Source organism: Furipterus horrens, unplaced genomic scaffold, assembly GCF_987537825.1.
Source record: "Furipterus horrens unplaced genomic scaffold, mFurHor1.1.pri manual_scaffold_4, whole genome shotgun sequence".
NCBI classification, from domain to species: Eukaryota; Metazoa; Chordata; class Mammalia; order Chiroptera; family Furipteridae; genus Furipterus; species Furipterus horrens.
Genome location: NW_028327174.1, coordinates 86353448 through 86377164, shown reverse-complemented (window position 1 = coordinate 86377164; position 23717 = coordinate 86353448). Strand labels below are relative to the sequence as shown.

General features: G+C 38.0%; 1 protein-coding gene across 1 annotated transcript in view; it reads right to left on the bottom strand.

Annotated features, from left to right (window-relative positions):
• The window catches only part of RNF17 (ring finger protein 17), a 159730-nt gene that overhangs the window by 51667 nt on the left and 84346 nt on the right, over positions 1-23717 (bottom strand). Inside the window, exons 20-21 of the mRNA XM_090275163.1 lie at positions 21080-21200; positions 132-252 (exon numbers count right to left, since the gene is read on the bottom strand). Coding sequence (XP_090131289.1) covers positions 132-252; positions 21080-21200 — 242 coding nt within the window. The remainder of the gene's footprint in view (positions 1-131; positions 253-21079; positions 21201-23717) is intronic.

Here is a 23717-nt window from a genome sequence, read left to right as displayed (position 1 = left end):
CCCACCAACAGTAAAAAACTCCCACCTATGACCCAAGTAGATATTCAAAGGGGAATGACATGTCAGTTTCCCCTTCTTGTGAATAAAGCATTACATATGAACTAAAAATAAACATTTATATGTCTACTTACCCTACTTCATAAGATGCTAGGCCCTCTTTGACTAGCAGGTCATTAATACTAGTAGGAGTCATTCCAGAAGCACCAAGAAAATCGAAAAGCTCAACTGAGAGCACATTATCTTCCAGAATTTCTGTAAAACCATTAAGACTAGTTTGGAGAAAGAAAGAAATCTGTTGCAAAATATACTAAATGAAGCAATTAAAAAAAAACTGGAAACAATATTTTTTTCACTTAGTGTACATGAGGTTTCTTGCTAAAAAATTTCAAACTCTAGGGGTAAAAATAGCATTTTGCAGACATAAAAGAATTGCCAATGTTATCAACAGCATGCACAAATTAATAAAATGTTCATTTTAGGTTATTGTATGTTGTTATATAATGAACAAAAAGCAGTTTAAAGCTTTAAAGACTCATAAAAATATAAATTGACATATATTCATTGAAAAATCGGTTTTTACAGTGCTTTATCAGATTCAACCAAGTTACAAAGGACAGAGAAAGAATAAAAGTCAATGTAGGTAAGTGATTATTTGTGAAGGTGTATGGTTTTTAAAGAATGGCACAAAGTTTAAAACAAAAACTCAACTGGAGTTTTTTTCCATCACTTAATCAACTGGATTTTAGGACAAACCATCTAAATTCCTTTTAGAAAACAAATTGGTTGGTTGGTTATTAGATCTATTTCTTAAGTCAATCTAAAAGTTAGCTGAAGGTAAAGTTTACATCTCATGTGACTTTATTTATGTATGTATGTATGTATTTATTTATGGTACATAGTACAGAGAATCTGATCAGTGAGTATATCAGAGTAAATGATAGAGGCATTTCTTTAGGCAACACATAATTCTATGCATGAAGATCAGTTTATGCATACACCTTCTATACATTAGTAGCTGAACACTATTCGAATGATGATTCCAGATAAAAAGACAAACTGTTACCAGCAGAAATATCCTGTATTACCTACTCATAAGAATACATATTAGAAAACATTTTCCAAGAACTTAAAAATCATTCCAAACTACTTTTCAATGGACCAGCTATATTATCTAGAAACGAAAGGCTGAGAACCTCAATAAACTCTGATTTCCTTACTTTCTATCTTTTACAGTTCCCTTTGGTTCTCTGATTTCCTGTTTCCCATGCATCCAGTTGTTTATTCCAACCAGGCCAGCTTTCCCTGTGTCTGTACCTTTAGGACCTCCCTCCTCTGCTCCTAATTAAAATGTAAGTGTCCCAACTTTATAAGGTAAGAAGGCATATTAATGGGCAGCTCTAATTCTCATCTGTGGTAGTCCACTTTATCAGAAGTGTCTCGAACTCTCAAATCTCATTACTGTGCATGTTATTAGGGAAAGCTATTTTGGGCTGATCAGGGCCTTCTGGCATTCCTTAACTCAAGTGGTCTAGGCTTAGTAATTATGGTATAGCTGGTGTTTAGATGCTGTTGGTATAACAAATTATTAAGTGAGAAGGAAAAGGAGGAGTCAAGAAAAAATTCCCAGGGTGTCAGGTCTCGATATGTTGTCCACTGGAGGGAACATTTGTGGGAGGAGCTAAAAATCAACAGAATGAATACCAAAGTTGAGAAGCAGAATTATCTATGTTAAAGCTCAAAATTAGTGCAAGTTACTCAAGGAAATAGAATCCTTAATTTACTGCTCATATAAAAGAAAGCAGATATAAAAATTCTATACACTAAGAATCCAATTTCTATAATCCTATTCCTCTTCAATGGAACTACTTTTTAGTTAATTTTTTACTGTTTTCCATCACCATTTATCTGTTATATCCTCTTCTACCTCCGCGTACCCCACTCCCCTCTGCAATCAGCACACTGTTGTCCTTTTTCATTTTTGTTCCATCACTCCACTCCCTGAGCCCCACGCTAACTCCCGAGCTGTCAGCCTGCTTCCTATCTATGAATATCTCTATTTTGCTTATAAGTTCAGTTTGTTCATTAGATTCCACAAATGAAATCATATGGTATTGTCTTTCTCCATGTCCATCCATGCTGTCATAAAGAATAAAATTTTCTTTCTTTTTTTTTTTACAGCCAATTAATATTCCATGGTGTAGGTGTCCCATAGTTATTTTATCCATACTACTGATGGACACTTAAGCTGCTTCAAATCTTGGCTATTGTAAATAATACTGCAATGGACATCGGGATACATATATTCTTTTGAATTAGTGTTTTGGGTTTCTCCAGATAAAACCCAGAAGTGGAACTCCTGGGTCATAAAACAGTTCCATTTTTAATTTTTTGAGGTAACTGAATATTGCTTTTCACAGTGATTGTACCAATCTGCATTCCAACAGTGCAAAAGGGTTTCCCATTTCCCACATTCTTGCCAGCACTTGTTTGCTGATTTATTGATGACATTCTGACAGATGTGAGGTGATATCTCACTGTGGTATTAATTTTCATTTCTCTGATTCGTGACATTGAGCAACTTTTCACAGGTCTATTGGCCATCTTTATGTCCTCTTTGGATATGTGTCTATTAAGGTCTTTTGCCCATTTCTTAATTGGATTGTTTTTTTGGTGTTGAATTTTGTAAGTTCTTTATAAATTTTGGATATTAATCCCTTATCAGATGTATTGGCAAATATATTCTTCCCTTCAGTGGGTTGCCTTTCATTTTGTTGATTTCCTTTGCTGTGTAAAAATGTTTTAGTTTGATGTAGTTGCATTAATTTTTTTTTTTGCATCCTGTACTTGAGGAGATTAGAAAAAAAAATTGCTACAAGCACTGTCCAAGATTTTATTGCCTATGTTTTCTTCTAAGATTTTTATGATTTCCGTTTTAACATTTATGTCTTCAATCAATTTTAAATTTATTCTTTTCCCATTTTTTAAATTGTTGTTCTATTACAGCTGTCCCATCTTTCCCCCATTGCTCTGCCCTAAGACACCCACCTCACCCCTCTCCTGCAGTTAAACCCCACCCTGTTGTCCATGTCCATGGGTCATTTACATTAGTTCCTTAACTAGATCCTTCCCCTTCTGTCCCCTCTTCTCCTCAAACCCCTTCCCCTCTGGTCACTGTTAGTCTGTTCCTTGTTTCCACCTTCCCCTCTGGTCACTGTCAGTCTGTTCCTTGTTTCCACGCTTCCTGGATCTATTTTGCTCATTTGTTTTGTTCATTAGGTTCTTGTATTAGGTGAGATCCATGGTATTTTTCTTTCCCCACCTGGCTCCCTCCACTAAGCACAGTACTATCCAGTTCCATCCATGTTGTCACAAAAGGCAGGAATTCCTTCCTTCTGTTTGCTGCATAGAATTCCATCATGTAAACATACTACAGTTTTTTTATCCACTCATCCACTGATGGGCAATCAGTCTGTTTCCAGCATTTGGCTACTGTAAATAGCACTGTTATGAACATAGGGGTGCATAGATTCTTTTGAACTGGGGTTTCAGGATTCTTTGGGTATAATCTTAGCAATTGAATTGCTGGATCAAAAGGCAGTTCCATTTTTAGTTTTTTGAGTAAATTCCATGCTGTTTTCCATAGCGGCTGCACCAGTCTGCATTCCCACCAGCAGTGCACTAGGGTTCCCATTTCTCCACATCCTCGACGGCACTTGTTTGTTGATTTGTTGATGATGGCCATTCTGACAGGTGTGATGTGGTATTACATTAGGCTTTTATTTGCATCTCTCTGATGGTGAGTGATGTTGCGCATTCTTTCATATGCCTATGGACCCTCTGTATGTTATTTTTGGAGAGGTGTTTCTTCAGGTCCTTTGTCCATTTTTAATTGGATTATCTGTCTTCTTGGTGTTGAGTCATATAAGTTCTTTATATATTTTGGATATCAATCCCTTGTCTGAGGCATCATTGGCAAATATATTTTCCCTTATGGTTGGTTTTCTTTTCATCTTGCTGATGTTTTGTTTTGCTGAGCAGAAACTTTTTAGTTTGATGCAGTCCCATTTGTTTATTCTTTCCTTTATTTCCCTTGCCCTGGGAGATATAGCGGAAAAAATATTACTGAGTGGGGTATCTGAAATTTTACTGCCTATGTTTCCTTTATGATTTTTATGGTGTCAAGGCTTACATTTAAGTCTTTTATCCATCTTGAGTTTATTCTGCTGTATGGTGTTAAGCTGGTCGTCTAGTTTCATTTTTTTGCACGTCTCTGTGCAGTTCTCCAAGCACCATTTGTTGAAGAGGGTCTTTTCACTCCATTTTATGTTCTTTCTTCCTTTGTCAAGTATTAGTTGACAATAGAGACCTGAGTTTATTTCTGGGCTCTCTATTCTGTTCTATTGATCTATATGCCTGTTCTTATGCCAGTACCAGACTGTTTTGATTACAGTAGCCTTGTAGTATAGTTTGATATCAAGTATTGTGATTCCCCTTGCTGTGTTCTTCTTCCTCAGGATTATTGTGGCTATTCAGGGTCTTTTATAGTTCCATATAAACTTTTGAAGTATTTGTTCTAGGTCGGTGAAATATGTCGTTGGTATTTTAATAGGGATTGTGTTGAATCTATAAATTGCTTTGGGTAGTATGGACATTTTTATGATGTTGATCCTTCCCATCCATGAACATGGTATATGCTTCCATTTATTTGTATCTTTCTTAATCTCTTTCTTCAGTGTTATGTAGTTTTCTGAGCACAGGTCTTTTTTTTTTTTTTTTTATAATTTATTTGTTTGGTTTTTTGTTTATTTATTTTTAGAGAGAGGGGAAAGGAGATAGAGAGAGAAAGAAACATCACTGTGTGGTTGCCTTTCACTTGTGCCCCCAACTGGGGATCTGGCGGGCAACCTAGTCATGTGACCTGACTGGGAATCGAACCACAGACACTTGGCCCGCAGGCCGACGCTCAATCCACTGAGCCACAGCAGCCAGGGCTGCACAGATCTTTTACTTCCTTAGTTAACTTTATTCCTAGGTACTTTATTTTTCTTGTTGCTATAGTAAATGGGATTTGTTTCTTGGATTCTATCTGATATTTCATTGTTGCTATACAGAAATACCTTTGATTTCTGAATAGATTTTGCACCAAGCTCTTTTGCCACTTTCACTTATTATATTGAGTAGTTTTTTAGTGGAGTCTATAGGGTTTCATGTCATTTGCAAATAATGACAGTTTTACATCCTCCTTTCCCATCTGAATGCCTTTTATTTCTTTCTCTTGTGTGATCACTGTGGCTAGAACTTCCAAAACTATGTTGAATAAAAGTGGAGAGAGTGGACATCCTTGTCTTGCTCCTGATTTTAGGGGGACAGTTTTTAGTTTTTGCCCATGGAGCATGATGTTGGCTTCAGGTTTCTCATATATGGCCTTTATGATGTTGAGGTTTGCTCCCTCTATACCCACTTTGCTGAGCGTTTTCATCATAAATGAGTGCTGAACTTCATCAAATGCTTTTTCAGCATCTACTGATATGATCATGTGATTTTTGTCTTTCATTTTATGTGGTGTACTACGTTATTGATTTGCTAATATTATATCACCTTGCATCCTTGGGATTAATCCCACTTGATCATGGTGTATGATCTTTTTAATGTATTACTGGATCTGGTTTGCCAATATTTTATTGAGGATTTTAGCATCTGTGTTCATCAGTGATATTGGCCTGTAGTTTTCTTTCTTTGTTGTGTCTTGACCTGGTTTTGGAATCAGGATAATATTGGCCTCATAGAAAGAGTTTGGGAGTCTTCCCTCTTTTTGGATTTTTTTGGAATAGTTTGAGGATAAAAGTTAGTTCCTCCCTAAATGTTTTGTAAAATTCACGTGTGAAGCCATCTGGTCCAGGGTTTTAGTGTGCTGGGAGCTTTTTGATTACTGCTTCATTTCATTAGTTGTTATTGGTTATTCAGGTTTTCTGCTTCTTCTTGATTCAGTTTTGGAAGGTTGTATGTTTCAGAAATTTTTCCACTTGTCATATAATTGTTTGTAGTAATTTCTTACACTCCTTTGTATTTCTGTGGTATTGGTTGTGATTTCTCCTTTCATTTCTGATTTTATTTATTTGGGTGTTCTCTCTTTTTTTCTTGATGAGTCTGGTTAAAGGCTTGTCGATTTTGTTTATTTTTTCAAAGAAGCAGACCCTGGCTTTATCCATCCTTTGAATTGCTCTTTTAGTCATTATGTCATTTAATTCTGCTCAGATCTTCATGATTTCCTTCCTTCCTCTCACTCTGGGCTTTGTTTGTTGTTCCTCTAGTTCTTGCAGCTGTCTGATTAGATTTTTTATTTGAGATTCTTTTATCCTTTTTAGGTAGGCCTGTATTGCTATGAACGTCTCTCTCAGGACTGCCTTCACTGTGTCCCATAGGTTTTGGGCTGTTGTGTGTGTTAATTTTCACCTGTTGCCAGAAACTTTTTGATTTCTTTCTTGATCTCATTGTTAACCCATGTATTATTCAATAGCATGTTATTCAGTCTCCATGAATTTGAATGTTTTTGAGTTTTTTCCTTGAGGTTGATTTGTAGTTTCAAGCTATTGTGATCTGAGATGTTTGATATGATTTCAATTTTCTTGAACTTGTTGAGGCTTGTTTTGTGTCCTACCATGTGGTCCATCTTTCAAGTTTTGCCATGTGCTTTTGAGAGGAATGTGTATCTTGCTTCCTTGGGGTCAAATGTTCTGTATATATCAATTAAGTCTATTTATATTAGATTACTGTTCAGAGCCACAATATCCTTGGTTTTTCTTGGCTTGGAAGATCTGTCCATTATTGACAGTGGGGTGTTAAAGTCCCCTACTATGAGTGTTTTGCTGTTGCTATCCTTCTTGAAGTCCTTTTAGATTGTCCTTAAATATTTGGGTAATCCTATGTTAGGTGCATATATGTTTACAAGGGTTATATCTTCTTGATGGATTCTTTCCTTAAGTATTATGAAATGTCCTTCTTTGTCTCTTTTTATGGCCTTTGTTGTAAAATATGTTTTGTCTAAGTATCACTACCCTGACATTTATTTTCATGTCCATTTGTCTGAAATATTTTTTTCAATCCCTTCACTTTCAGTCTGTGTGGGTCTTTAGTTGTGAGGTGGTTCTCTTGTAGACAGCATATATGTGGGTCATTTTCTAATTCATTCAGCTACCCTATGTCTTTTGATTTGTGCATTTAATCCATTTACATTTATGGTTATTTTTTTTAAGTATATTTCATTGATTATGTTGTTACAGTAGTCCCAATATTATTTTTCCCCTTTGATGCCCTCTGCCTAGTACCCCCTTCCCTCCAGCAATCATGTCCTTAGTTCATGTCCATGATCATGCATATAAGTTTTTTGGCTTCACCGTTTCTTGTATTATTCTTAACTTCCCCCTGTCCATTTTGTCCCAACCAATTATGCTTCTTAATCCCTGAACCATTTCCCCATTTCTCCCCTTTCCCCCTACCAGCTGATAACTCTCCAAAATATCCCCATACCTATGATTCTGTTCCCATTCTGGTTTGCTTAGTTGGATTTTGTTTTTATTATTTAGATTCAGTTGTTGATAGTAGTGAGTCTGTTGTCATTTTAATGTTCATAGTTTTGATCTTTTTATAAATAAGTCCCTTTGTATTTCATATAATAATGGCTTGGTGATGATGAACTCCTTTAGCTTTATCTTGTCTGGGAAGCATTTTATCTGCCCATCCATTCTAAATGATAGCTTTTCTGGATAGAATAATCTTGGTTGTGGGTCCCTGCTTTTCATCACATTGAATACTTCTTGCCAATACCTTCTTGCCTGCAAAGTTTCTTTTGAGAAATCAGCTGAGTCTTATAGGCACCCCCTTGTAGGTAACTCTGTTTTTCTCTCATTGCTTTTAAGAGTCTCTCTTTACCTTGAACCTTTCACATTTTAATTATGATGTGTTTTGGTGTGGTCCTTTTTGGGTCTAGCTAGTTTGGGGCTCTCTGTGCTTTCTGGACTTGTATGTCTATTTCTTTCACCAAATTTGGGAAGTTTTCATTCATTATTTTTTCACATAAGTTTTCAATTTCTTGCTCTTCCTCTTCTCCTTCTGGCACCCCTATGATTTGGATATTGGTATGTTTAAAGTTGTCCCAGAGATTCCTATGCCTCTCCTCATTTTTTTCAAGTCTTGTTGCCTCAATCTGTACTGGTTGGCTGTTTTTTTCTTCCTTATGTTCCAAATCACTGATTTGAACCCCAGTTTCCTTCCCTTCACCATTGGTTTCATGTGGATTTTCCTTCGTTTCATTTAGCATAGACTTCACTTTTTCCCTTATGCATTTGCCATACTTATGGAAATCTGTCAAGCCTGTGAGAAATTTTATCACCAGTGTTTTGAACTCTATATCTGTTAGGTTGGCTATCTCCTCATTTGTTCAGTTGACTATATATGCTCATCGCTTAGTTTTCCCACTGGAACCTTGATCCATTTCCTCTTTTGGGCCATACTGCTCTCTCTCTTCATCTTGAAAGGCTCCTGTGTTTGTTTGCCTGTGTCTTAGGTAGAGCTGTCGTACCTGTTATGTTGTAAGGGGCAGAGCCTTAGGTTTTCGTCAGTATGGGCATTATGGCGCTGTTAGTGGGTGTGGGGTCTGAGAGGGAACTATGCCACTTGCTCAGCACTCACCCCTTTTCCAGGCACTTTTCCCACTTCCATACAGGACTGGTGTCTCTCTAGCTGTTGCCCTGCTTGTCATTCCCAGAGTGGGTGGGTGTGCGGTCACTCTAGGATCCTGGGAGCCCTTTAAACAAGTGGACTCTACTGAGAGACGAACAGTTTCTTCCTCTGCCCCAACCCCCACTGGTTATCACAGTCAGAAGCAATAAGGCTTTATTTTCCCTGGCACTGGGACCATGAGCTGTGCGGTCTGGTCTGGTGCTGGGAGTGCTCCCCAGGTGTCCCTCCCTAGTTTTTAAAATGTGTGACCGCACTTTCCACCTGTTGCAGCTGCACCTGCCGCCGCTGCTGCCGCCACCATACTGCGTCCTTTCCGCCCTGGCTCCGCCCCCCCTACCTGTCTGGATGAGTCTTCTTCTTTATTTATTTGTTAGTTGGACTTCCATGCAGCTCGGTTTTCTGAAACTTATGGTTGTCTCTAGTTTTAAGGTAGTAGTATTCTTAGTTGTGGAACTAGATGCAGTGTGTCCATCCATCTAGGCCTCCATCTTGGCCGGAAGTCCAGGGCTATTTTTGATAGGTATTTATTGTCATTTTCCCCTTTGTACCTGTGTTCCTCTCTGTCTCTGTTTCTTCATCTTCTTAAAGCAGCCCCATTTAGCATCTCTTGCAATGCTGGTTTGGTAGAGATTTTTCTCCATCCTTAAGCTGCCATCCATGGGAGTTCAACCAGACCTCTTGTGTATCTGCACTTTCTACCAGTCCTGTTGTGGTGAAGTGGCCTTTTCTATCTGTCCATGGTTACAAGGCTTCTCTCCAGCTAGTGCTCAGTTGGTTATTCCAAATCATTTCTCCACAATTGTTTTAATTCCAGATTGGTCCTTGGAGGAGGTCAGTGTAGCTTCCACTTACTCCTCCACCATCTTGGATCTCCCCTGAATTTATTCTTGTGTGTGGCTTAAGAGGGTGGCCTAGTTTCATTTTCCCACACACATTTGTCCAATTTTCCCAACACCACTTATTGAATAAACTAGTGTTATCCCATTGTGAATTTTTGCTTCCTCTGTCAAACATTAATTGACTATAAAGGTGGGGGTTTATTTCTGGGCTATTTTGTCCCATTGATCTATGTGTCTGTTCTTATGCCAGTACCATACTCTTTTGATTAATATGGCCTTGTTGTATAGTTTGATATTAGATACCATGATTCCTCCAACTTTTCTTTCTCAAGATTGCTGTAGCTCTTTGGGCATTTTTGTGGTTCCATATACATTTCTGAAATATTTATTAAAGTTCTGAAAAATACATCACTGGTATCTACATAGGAATTGCATTGAATTAATGAATCGCTTAGGGCAGTGCGGACATTTTAATGTTAATTCTTCCTATTCATAAACACGGCATATGCTTCCGCTTATTTGTATCTTCAATTTCTTTCTCTACTGTCTTATAAGTTTTCAAGTACAGGTCTTTTACATTCTTGGTTAAATTTATTCCTAGGTATTTTATTCTTTTTTAAGTAACTGTGATTGGGATTGTTTTAATAATTTCCCCTTCTGATAATTATTGGCACATAAAAATGCAACTGATTTCTGGATATTAATATTGTATCTTGATACTTTACTAAAGTCTTAGTAGCTTCAACGTGGAATCTTTAGGGTTCTCTAAGTAGAGTATCATGTCATCTGCAAATAATGACAATTTAATCTCTTCATTCCAATTTGGATGTCTTTTATTTCTTCTTCTTGTCTGACTGCTGTGGCTAGAACTTCTGGTAAGTACTATGTTGAATAAGTGAGAAAGCAGACATCCCTATTTTCTTCCCAATCTTAAGGAGAATTCTTGGTAGTCTTGGCACATTGAGTATGATGCTGGCAGTGTTTTCTCATATATGGCCTTTATTATGTTGAGGTATGTTCCCTCTATTCCCACTTTGCTGAGAATGTTTCTCATAAATGGGTGCAGTATTATATCAAATGTCTTTTCTGCATCTAATTCTTATGATCATGTGGTTCTTAACTTTCATTTTGTTTATGTGGTGTATGATATTTATTGATTTGCAAATACTGTACTGACCTTGCATCCTTATAATAAATCCCTTTTGATCATGGTGTATGATCTTTATGATATATTACTGTATACACTTTGCTAATATTTTGCTTAGGATTTTAGCATCTATATTCATCAAGGATATTGGCCTGTAATTTTCTTTTTAGTGTCTTTATCTGTTTTGGAATTAGGATAATGCTGGCCTTGTAAAGTGAGCTCAAGAGTCTTCCCTTTTCTTCAATTCCTTGAAATAGTCAGAGAAGGGGAAATGTTAGTTCTTTTTAGAATATTTGGCAAAATTCAATTGGGAAGCTAGCCCGACCAGGGCTTATGTTTGTTGGGAATTTTTTTATTACTTTTTCAATTTCAATAGTTGTAATCTGCCTATTCAGGCTGAGTCATCCTGATTTAGTTTTGGAAGACTATGTTTCTAGGAAGTCATCCATTTCATTCATGTTGTCCAATTTGTTGGCATATTGTTGCCTGTAATATTTTCTTACAATCCTTTGTATTTCTTTGGCATCAGCTATTACTTTTCTTTCATTTCTGATTTTATTTACTTGGGTCCTTTCTCATTTTTTCTTCATGATTCTGGTTAAAGATTTATCAATCCTGTTTACCTTTTCAAAGAACCAGCTCTTGGATTCATTGATCTTTTGTATTGTTTCTTTAGACTGTATTTCATTTATTTCTGTGTTTATCTTTATTATTTCCTCCCTTCTACTCATTTAGGGCTTTGTTTGTTGTTCGTTTTCAAGTTCCTTTATGTGTAAAGTTAATTGTTTATTTAAATTTTTTCTTGTTTTTTGAGATAGGCCTGTAATGCTATGAATTTTCCTCTTAGGACTACTTTCTCTTTGTCCTACAGATTTTGGGTTGTTGTGTCCTCATTTTCATTTACAAGGTATATATTGATTTCCTCCCTGATCTCATTAACCCATTCATTTTTTAATGACATGTTATTTAGCTTCCACATCTTTGTGTATTTTTCAGTTTTCTACTTGAGCTCGATTTCTAGTTTCACAGCATTATGGCCAGAGAAGATGCCTGATTGATTTCAATCTAATTAAATTCATTGAGACTTGTTTTGTGTCCTAACCTGTAGACTATCATAAAAAATGTTTCCTGTGCACTTGAAAAGAATGTATGTTGTTTTGGGCTGAAATGATCTGAAGATATCAATTAAATCCATTTATCTAGTCTGTCATTTAAGGTCTCTGTCTCCTGATTTTAGGTCTAGAAGATTTATCCATTGAAGTCAATGGGGTGTAAAAATCCCCTATTATTAACAGTATTTCTATCAGTCTCTCCCTTTATGTCCATCAAGATTTGCTTTATATATTTAGGTGCTTCTATGTTGGGTGCATAAATGTTTACTACGGTTATATCTTCTTGTTGGATATATAGTGTCCTTCTTTGTCTCTTCATATAGCTTTGGTTTTAAAGTTTATTTTGTCTGATATATGTACTGCTACCGCAGCATTTTCTCTATTTGCATGAAATACGTATTTCCATCCCTTTACCTTTAGTCTGTCTGTATCTTTTGTTCCGAGGTGGGTCTCTTGAAGACAGCATCTATATGGGTGTTGTTTTCTTATCCATTTATCTACCCTATGTTTTTTGATTGGAACATTTAAGCTATTAGCATTCAGAGTGATTAGTCATAGATACAGTAGTCCCTTACTTATCACAGGTATTAGGTTCTAGATCCTCCCACGAAGTAGAAACCTTACATTTATTCTACACTCTTAAACCTATGTAACTTTAACAACATATGTATACAGTACCGCAAAATCCTGTGACATAGCAAAAAATCAGCGACAATTAAATATAATATTTTTAAAAATCCCGCTATACAATGAGGCCGCGATAAGTGAACCATGATATAGAGAGCGACTTGCTTTTACATTTTTAATATATTTTCGACTTTTTTTTCTTCTTAAAGCAAGTCCTTTAACATTTGTTGCAATACTGGTTTGGTGGTAACAAACTCCTTTAGCTTTTTCTTGTCTGAGTAGTAATTTATTTCTCCTTCAATTTTAAAGGATAGCCTTGCTGGGTAAAGTAGCCTTGGTTGTAGTTCCTTGCTTTTCATCATATTTCAGGCCAATCCCTTCTGGCCTGAAGTATTTCTGTTGAGAAATCAGATGACAGTCTTATGGGCACTACCTTGTGGGTAACTAACTGCTTTTCGTTTAATCAATGCCATTTTAATTATGATGTATCTTGGTGTGGCCCTCTTCTAGTTCATCTTGTTTGGGGTCTCTGCGCTTCCTGGACTTGTCTTCTTCCTTCACCAGGTTAGAAAATTTTTTGGTCATGATTTCTTCAAATAGGTTCTCAACCCCTTGCTCTCATTCTCCTTCTGGTGTCCCTCTGATGCATATATTGTAATGCTTCATGTAGTCCCAAATGTCCCTTACATAAACTATCCTCATTTTTTAAAATCCTTTTTTCTCTTTGCTGCTATGATTGGGTGTTTTCTGCCTTGTCTTCCAAATTTCTGATTTGATCCTCTGCTTCATCTAACCTACTGTTTACTCCTTCCATTGTATTACTTATTTCAGATATTGCATTATTTATTTCTGACTGGTCCTTTATTATGGTCTCTGTCTTTTTCATGCCTTTGAGCATCCTTATAATCATTACTTTGAACTTTATATCTTATAAATTTCCTTCCTCCATTTCATTTAGTTTTTCTTCTGGTGAAATCTCTTGTTCTTTCAGTTGGGGCCTGTTTCTTTGTAGCCTATGTTGGCTGCCTCTTTGTGTTTTTGTCTATGGGTTAAGCAGATCTCCAAAGATTCTGGTGCAGACCTATGTCAGATGCTGCAGTACCTAGAATTGAAAACCTATTGGAGCCATCCACAATTCATAACATGTGGCTTCCCTGCTGGGTCTGAGTGCATGCTGAATGAAACAAGCTGCACACCAAGGCTGGCTTTTACCAGCACTGGGCCTGAGGGAGGGTCAGCTAAAGTCCCAAAACTCCCAGAGATGCGACTCTGCTTGCAGACTGTCTGTTAGGCTCAATTATGGAAATAGCCTCAATTTGTACTCCTCAGGTCTTAAGCTCCACAGGGTGGGGCTATTGCTTCCCTCCCAGACTGATGTTGCATTGAGGGGCGTGCTCTGCCTGAGAAAGGTGGCTTCTGCAGTATGGGGAATGACTGAGCAGGGGGACCCTGACAGCTGACCCTTCAGCTATCACCCCAGACACAACAATTCCAGACTTTATGCTGCATTTCCTCTGCCAGAGCCCAGGGTAAATAGCTGAAAATGAAATTTTGTGCATTGCTCCTTTAAGAAGGTGTCTGTGTCTATAGCCATTTCTCCCTGGTGGATAGAAACTCTGCTGCTTTTCACAGCTGGATGTTATGTGGGTGTTTTTCCCAGTACTGCGGATTTAGGCTGGGGAGCCTGGGTTGGAGTTTAAAATGCACATTTCTCAGGGGGAATCCCCTGGGGCTACAAAAATATCCCTCTGGAACTTCAGCTGCTTCCCTTGGGAGCCTAGCCAGCCATCACACATCACACTTCCTACCAGTCCCGATGTGACGATGTGATTTCTTCTGTAAGGCACTTTTCCAGATAGCCTCCAGTTGGTTGTTCAGGATAATTTTTCTATAATTGAGTAGCAATTCCAGTTTTTTCCCAGGAGGAGGTTAGTGTAGCTTCTAGCTACTCTGCTGCCATCTTGGATGACAATGGAACTATTTGTTCAGAACAATTTCTTGTATCAAAGTGAGTAAGTTTGGTTTTAATTTGCATTTCTCTGATGATTAGTGATGCTGAGCATTGCTCCACCCCTACTGGCCATCTGTATTTCCTCTTTAGACAAGTGTCTATTCATGTCCTTTGCCCATTGTTTAATTGGATTGTTTTTTCATGTTGAGTTTTATAAGTTCTTCACAAATTTTGGACATTAACACTTTACCAGATATACTGTCAAATATGTTCTCCCATTCAGTGGGTTGTCTTTTAATTTTGTGGATGATTTCCTTTGCTGTACGAATAACTATTTAGTTTATGTAGTTCCATTTATTTTTTTCTTTTGTTTTCCATACCTGAGAAGAAATATTAAAAAACATATTGCTACAGGAAATGTCTGAGATTTTACTGCTTTCTTTTTGGATTTTTATAGTTTCGAGTCTAACATTTAAGTTTTTAATCTTTTCCAGTTTATTCTTGTGTGTGGTGTAAGGAGAAGGTCTAGTTCCATTCTTTTGCATGTATCTGTCTTATTTTTATAACACCATTATTTAATGAACTACCTTTTTAGTCCACTGGATGTTTTTGCCTCCGCTGTCAAATATTGACTATAAAGGTATGACTTTGTTCCTGTGGTTTTATTTTGTTCCTCTGATCTATAGTCTGTTTTCATGCCAGTACCATGCTGTTTCCAATAATAGGGCTCTGTAGTATAGTTTGATATTAAACACCATGATTCTTCCAACTACATTCTTCTTTCTTGAGATTGCTGTAGCTTCAGGGTCTTTTGTGGTTTCATATAAATTTTTGGAGTATTTGTTCTAATTCTATGAAATACATTTTTGGTATTTTGATAGGAATTATGTTGAATCTGTAGATTGCTTTTGGTAGTATGAATATTTTAATGATGTTACCTCTTCATATCCATGTGCATGGTATATATTTCCACTTCTTTGTATCTTCTACAATTTAGTTCTTCAGTGTCTTATAATTTTCCAAATACAGGCCTTCTATCTTCTTTTAAGTATATTTTATTGATTATGCTATTATCACTGTCCCAATTTTTTCACCTTCGCCCCTCTCTAGTCAGTAAGCTCCTTCCCTCCAGCAATCCCACCCCACCCTTCCACTCCCGTCCTCAGTTATGTCCATGGGTTGTGCATATAAGTTCTTAGGCTTCTCCATTTCTTATACTATTCTTAACATCCCCCCTATTGTGTAACTTTCTTTATGCTACTTAATCCCTATACCTTCCCCCCATTCTCTCCCTTCACCTTCCCTGATGATAACCCTTCAAATGATCTCCATATCTATGATTCTGTTCCTGTTCTAGTTTACTTAGTTTTTGTTTTTTAGATTCAGCTGTGGACAGTTGTGAGTTTGTTGTCATTTTAATGCTCATAAGTTTTGATCTTCTTTTTCTTAAGTCCCTTTAATATTTCATGTAATAATGGCTTGGTGATGAATTCCTTTAGCTTTATCTTGTCTGGGAAGCACTTTATCTACCCTTCCATTCTAAATGATAGCTTTGCTAGATAATCTATCTTGTATGTTATTGCTTTTCACCACTTTGAATACTTCTTGCCAGTCCCTTCTTGCCTGCAAAGCTTCTTTTGAGAAATCAGCTGATAGTCTTATGGGAAATCCTTTGTAAGTAACTGTCTGCTTTTCTCTTGCCACTTTTAAGTTTCTCTCTTTATCTTTGACCTTTGGCATTTTAATTATGATGTGTCTTGGTGAGGAGCTCTTTGGATCCATCTTGTTTGGGACTCTGTGTGCTTCCTGGACTTGTATGTCTATTTCCTTCACCAAATTAGAGAAACTTTCTTTCATTATTTCTTCAAATAAGTTTTCTATTTCTTGCTCTTCATCTTCTCCTACTGGAGTCCCTATAATATGGATGTTGAAACTTTTGGAGATATCCCAGAGTCTATTTATACTCTCCTTGTTTTCTTGAATTCTTGTTTTTTCAAATTCTTGTTTTTTCATGCTGTTCTGCATGAATGTTTCTTATGTTCCAAATTGTTGATTTGAATCCTGGCTTCCTTCTCTTCTGGTCGATTCCCTGTGGATTTTTCTTTATTTCATGTTTTCTTCCATTATGTTTTTACCATACGTAATGAGTTCTCTGAGCAACCTGATCACCAGTGTTTTGAACTCTGCATCTGATAGGAGGGCTATGTCCATTTCATTTAGTTTTGTTTTTTCCTGGCGTTTTGTCCTGTTGTTTCATTTGGGCCACATTTCTTTGTCTAGTCAATTTAGCAGCCTCCCTGTCTTTGTTTCTGGGTATTAGGTAGAGCTGCTTTGACTCCCTATCTTAGCACACCTGTTGTATGGGGAGGAGTCTTAGGTATTCACCATACAGAGCAACCTGTTTCACTGGCTTCTGGATGCTTGCCTGGCACTTTCCCTGTTCCAGTCACTTCGTTCACTTCCTGTGACTGGCACCCTTCTAACTGTTGCCCTGGTGGTGATTCCCAAGGTGGGTAGGTTTACATATGTCCTAAGCTTGTGTGAGCCCTTTAAACAGACTTCTGAAAAACCACAGTTTCTTCCTCTGTTCAAGCCCCCACTGGTTTTTATGGCCAGAAGTTGTGAGGCTTTATCTTCCTGGTGCTGAAACCCTGGGTTGTATGGTCTGGTCTGGGGCTGGGATCGCTCCCTCCCAAGGTAGCTTTTTCATCCACCACATGTGAATGTGGGACCACCCATTCTGTCTCTGCTGCTCCACGCCACACCAAGTCCTCTTTACCGCAACTCCCTATCTCTGTCCCTCCTACCCATCTGGATGAATTTGGCTTCTTTAAATCCTTGGCAGTCAAACTTCCACACAGTTTGATTTTTTGGGAGTTCTGGGTATATTTTGTTTTGAAGTTAGTTGTGATTCTTCTTGTGGTTGCGCAAGGAAGTGAAGTGGCTACTTACGCCTCCATCTTGACTGGAAGTTCCCTAACTTCCTCTCTTTTACAGTCTGATTAAATTTATTCCTAGATATTTTATTCTTTTTGATGTGATTGTGAGTGGGACTGTTTTCACAACTTCTCTTTCTGATAGTTCATTATTGGTGTACAATATGCAACTAATTTCTGGAGATTAATTTTGTATCCTGCTACTTTACTGAACTTATTTACAATTCTAGTAGTTTTTTTGGTGGAATCGTTAGGATTCTCTACATACAGTATCATGTCATCTGCAAATAATTAGTTTTACTTCTTTCTTTCCAATTTGGATGACTTTTATTTCCTCCTCTTGTCTATTGCTGTGGCTTACTTCCAGTACTATCTTGAATAAGCAGCAAAAATGGACAACCCTGTCTTATTCCCTATTTTAAGGGGAAATCTTGTAGTTTTTACCCATTGAGTATGATGTTGGCAGTGGGTTTGTAATATATAGCCTTTATTACATTGAGGTATGTTCCCTCTATTCCCACTTTGCTAAACATTTTTATCATAAGTGGGCACTGGATTTTATCAAATGCTTTTCTGCATCAATTAATATGATCATGTGGTTTTTACCCTTCATTTCAAACCACAAAAGGTATCACCTCACACCTGTCAGAATGACTACCATCAATAAGTCAATAAAAATTAAGTGTTGGCAAGCATGTGGAGAAAGGGGAACCTTTGTGCACTGTTGGCAGGAATGCAGATTGGTGCTGTCCTTGTGGAAAGCATTATTCCGTTACCTCAAAAAAATTAAAAATGAAATTGCCTTATGTCCCAGAAATTCCACTTCTGGAAATTTATCCAAAGAAACTTGATACACTAACTTGAAAAAATACTAGGTCTGTCCAGAAGGTATCCAGCCATGTAATATGAAAAATAAGATACATTTATGAAAGAAATGACAAGAAAAATTGTACATAGGACAATGACGTCTTGTCTCCTTCAAAGAAGGCACCTTGGGATCTCACACAGTTCTTCCAATTGCCATTAGGTGCCTGTTGTATTATCCTGAATCTCACTGAAGGTGTGAAATCTCTTCCCTTTCGAAGGTGATTTTAGTTTTGGGAAAAGCCAGAAGTTGCAGGGAGCTAATTCTGGGCTATAAGAGAACTGAATCACCTGGGTGATCTGATGTTTCAGCAAAAAACTCTGAAAGACATGTAATGCATGAGCAGGTGCATTGTGATGAAGCTGCCAATCACAACATAGCTTTGACCTTCTGAATCATCTGGATAGTTTCCATGGAAGAATGTTCAAGCTTAATGCAAAATCTGATGCAGATTTGTTGAACTACTTGCTCAGTCATTTTGAATGTGACAGCCACACTGTACATATGCTCACTCAATAGTATCTACTGCCCCCACTGACTAATACAGTGAAGTTGTCATTGTTCACACATGCATATTCCAGTCCAGTCTCCTTGGCTTCCAGGTTATACCAATGTCACACAAACTGTTCTTGTATTAACAATGGCTGGAGTTTTTCCAGGCAGACCTCATTTATGTAACTCTATGTTCACTACAGTGTTATTTAAATAGCCAAGATATGAAAGCAGCCCAGTTTCCATAAGTAGATGAGTGGATATAAAACTATGGTACATCTACACCTTGGATGTTATTCAACCGTAAGAAAGAAGAAAACTTTCCCCTTTGCGACAGCATGTATGGACCTGGAGAACATTATGCTAAGTGTTATAAGCCAGTTAGAGAAAGATAATTACCATGATTTCACTCATATGTGGAATCTATGAACAAACTGAATTAACAAGCAAAATAGAAAAAACTTTAAGAGAGCAGAAAGACAGATTTGGGAGAGGGGTGGAAAGTGTAGGGATCGAGCCAAAAAGAAAAAGAACTCATGGATGTGAAAAATAGGGTGGTTGGTTGCAAGACAAGGGGAGGAGGTAGAGGTGGAAGAAGGTATAGGGGTGATAAATGATAATGGAAAATATACAATAAAAAAATTAAATTAATAAGTTAATAAATGATAACATATGTCATCATTTTTCCTGGCTGGTTTGGCTCAGTGGATTGAGCGTCGGCCTGCGAGCTAAGTGTCGCTGGTTCGATTTTCCAGTCAGGGCACATCAGAGAAGGAAAACTCTGACTCCAAAAAACGTCCGCTGCCTTGCGGCATACCTCTTCAGGGGAAAGGCTAAGGGAGTAAACCCCGACAGAAAATCCGGAGCCGGAGTTCCTAAGGCGGTTTGACGTTGTAGTCAACACCGGCAACTCCTGCGGCGCACCTGAAGCCAAGCTGTATTGACTCCGTCTTTCCCTTAGATCCTTCAGCTGCGAAGAGAGTGGGGGTCTGCTGCATGGGCAACAGCAGACCCTCCATATCACCCTGCCCAGGCTCTGTAGCTTCAGCTTCACTGGAGAGGACACTCCAGCGTCATCGCAAGATGTCGATTCAACACGGGAGGAGACAGATACCGTGTCACTCCCGAGTCGGACTGCACAGCCATTCTCGGCGGTGCAGATAGACTCTTAAGAAGCTACACCATCGTCTCTCGAGACGGACGGCTGCCGACGACGATGTCATCATTTCTAGGCTATAGTACCTGGAGCATTTGATCTCTAAGCTTCAGTTTCCTCATTGTAAAGCAGGTTAATAATCTGTTTCAATGGTTGGGCTCACTTAATAGCAATATGATAAAAGTGAAAAAATAGAAGTAAAAATTACCCTTTAAAATCCCATAAGTCAACCCTAAGCAAACAGTCTTGTTTATCCTGTGCTAATACTCATTAAAACCAGCACAGCCAATGTCAGTCATAGCTTTGGAATATATCAAAACCTTCCAATCTCCCTAGTCAAATCATTTTTCAGAATTTTTCAAATTGAGGAAAGTTGCATATTTCATAATACTCCCAGAAAATTCTGAGGCAGTATCCCACAAACGAGCATTACTATCCTGAAGTGGAGTTTACACAGATCCTCAAATAACGCCATTTTATTAAAATATTGATGAGATGTCATAAGAACTGAATTCGTTTACATTAACTAGGCTATAGTAATATTGGTTTTGTTATACATTATTTTGTTTAAAGTCTCAGAACCTATTGATGAAGTTAAGTGAGGCTGACTGTGTAACTATCCACTGTAAAGGAGACAGAGACTATGCGTATGTACTCGTATGTATCCTGATGTCGATTCATCAGGTTTTGCCGTTAAACTGTTGATTTTCACAACTTGTTGGGTTACAGAATTGTTGGCCAGTATCAGTCTATGTCTCAGACCCAAAGAAATCTGAAACAGAAGTAACATTTTTTTCCAAAATATGCTGAGAGCCTACTGTTCAATTCACTGAAGTCAAATGAGATGAAAAACAAATGAAAACTATTTTCTAGTTATGTCCCACCTCCCCTTACTTTCCTGCAAATTAAACGTTGATATCTATGACCACAAAATCAGGGACAGAGTTCTAGCAAAAATGCAAACAGAAATAAAGAGAAACTAATTCCTAATTTTAGGGCTTTCATGAGGCTATGTTAACGGTGATTTGATATTTAATAGTAATTTTTGCCTAATGTGCTGATTTAAAACCCTGGAGACTGTAGAAGATACTATTCCATTTTATCTTGCACTACTCTTATCGATGACACACTGAATTTATTATAAGATCTGGTGAATGTTATTCTTATTTAAAATTATGTATAACAGAGCAAAAAATAAAAATGAAAATAGCTTACTAATGACTGAACATGTCATAAATTTATCTTGAGTTTTTTCTTCAAATTTTTCTTTAGTTTTTCTTGACCACTGCGATGTCCCTTTACTTGGTTCAATATGGGCCAGCTTACATTTAATTGCCTGTGTCAAACAAAATGGTACCATTAAGAAGGTGAAATTAATCTCTAGTTATTTCAGAGTTAAAGTTTTACATTAAGTGTGTTCAAACTAAACTTTGTGTTTGAATTTAATACATATTCAGAAAATATTCAAGATGTCTATAATACTACTTTATAAATGCAAATAACTGGAATCAACAGGGTATTTAGTTAAATGAATTATTGTACACTTAGATATTGGAACAAGCATCCATTAAAGGAATTAAGATCCTTATGTTACTTTGTTAAATAAGAAATACAGGTTACTGGAGAAACAAGGTGGCGGAAGAGTAAGTGGAAGCTACACTAACCTCCTCCCAGAACTAGTCTAGATTTAAAACTTAATTTTGGAGAAATCATCTGGAATAACCAACCGAACACTAGCTGGAGAGAAGTCTTATAACCACGGAGAGACAGAAAAGGCCACTACATCACAACATGACCGGTAGGGAGTGCGGAGACGCAGAAGGGTTGGCTGGGCTCCCACGGGTGGCAGCTGAAGGGACTGAGAAACAGCTCAGCAGTCAGGGGTTCCCCCTGAGAAGGGCAGGGTCTAAACCCCCAGCTGAGCTTCCCAGCCTACAGCAACAGAGTGGAAAGTAAAGTAGTATCCAGCTGTGAAAAGTGAAAAGCCACAGGGTTTCTTGCTAGCCGGAGAGAAACAGATGGAGAAAAAGAGAGCTCTTAAGTGGATCACATACAAAAATATTTTGGCCCCCACTTACCCTGGGCTCGAGTGGAGGGAAGGCAGAGAGGACTAGAGAAGCTTGGGGAGAGTTTGGTGTGGTGGCTTTGAGGGGAGAACTGGGGAAGCACCCGACCGGGTCCCAGTGCTGCAGGCAGACAATCCCCCCACCCCCAAGTGGAGTCGGCCTGAGGGGAAGCAAAAGCCCTGCCTACAGGAATTAAGCTGCCACACCAATGGTCCTTAAGCCTGACAACTAATCACAGACTGAATAGATTAACAACTAAAGAAGTCAGACAAAGGCAGTAGGTCCCTGGAAGTCTCCAACAGGCTGCCTAGGCCCAGACTGGTACACGATCTGACGCCACCAGGGGCAGATCCAGGAAGTGCAGATCATTCTAAAAAGCACCAACAAACAATAGGAGTCACAAAAATGGGGAGACAGAGAAACAACCCCCCATCGAAAGGAAAGGTAGAATCCCCAGAAAGAGGGTTAAATGAAATAGAGGGGAGCAAACTATCAGATATGGAATTGAAAGCATGAATTATGGAGAAGCTCAATAAGCTCAGAGGAAACTACAAAGAACTCCAGGGAAACTACAAGGAACTTACTGAGAATTACACCAGCATGAAAAAGGACATAGAAACTATCAATAAGAGCCAAGAGGAAATGAGGAATATGACCTCTGAACTGAAGAGCACAATAGAAGGAATTAAAAGCAGGCTAGAGGAAGTAGAAGATCGGATCAGCAAGCTGGAGGACAACTTAGACAAAAACTCCCAGACAGTGCAACAAAATGAAAAAAGACTGAACAAGACTGAAGATGCTCTAAGACAGCTGCAGGACAACATGAAACATAATAATATCCGTATCATAGGAATTCCAGAAGGAGAAGAAGAAGAGCAAGGGATAGAAAACCTCTTTGAAAAACTAATGACAGAAAACTTCCTTAACATGAGGAGAGAAAGAGTCACGCAAGTCCAGGAAGCACAAAGGGTCCCAATGAAGATGAACCCCAACAGGCCCACTTCAAGACACATCATAATTAAAATGGCAACATTCAAAGACAAAGAGAGAATCCTAAAAGCAGCAAGAGAGAAACAGCTAATAACATACAAGGGAGATCCAATAAGGCTATCATCATATTTCTCAGCAGAAACACTACAAGCTAGAAGGGAATGGCAAAAAATATTCCAAGCAATGAAAAACAAAGGCCTACCTACAACCAAGAATACTCTACCCAGCAAGACTCTCATTCAAAATGGAAGGTGAAATAAGGAATTTCCAAGACAAATGAAGGTTAAAAGAATACATCTCCACCAAACCAGCATTGCAAGAGATGCTAAAGGGTCTGCTTTAAGAAGATTAAGAAACAGAGAGAGACAGAGAGGAACACAAGTACAAAGGGGGAAAATGACAATGAAGAAGTACTGAAAGAAGGAACTTCTACCATTTGCAACAACATGGATGGAACTACAGAGAATTATGCTTAGCGAAATAAGCCAGGCAACAAAAGAAAAATACCTTATGCTATCACCTATTACGGGAAACTAATGAACAGAAAGAAATGAGCAAAACTGAACCAGAGGTATGTAAACAAGGAATAAACTAACAGTAACAAAGGGGGAGATGGGAGGGAGAGAAGGGGGTAAGAAGAGGAAGGGTCTAGTCAAAGAACATATATAAATGACCCACGGACATGAACAACGGGGTGGGGACTGAATGTGGGAAAAGGCGGGGCAGGGTGCAGGGAAGCAAGAGGGGGAAAAAGTGGGAAAACTGTAATGGAAAAACAAACAAAAAATTTTTTAGTG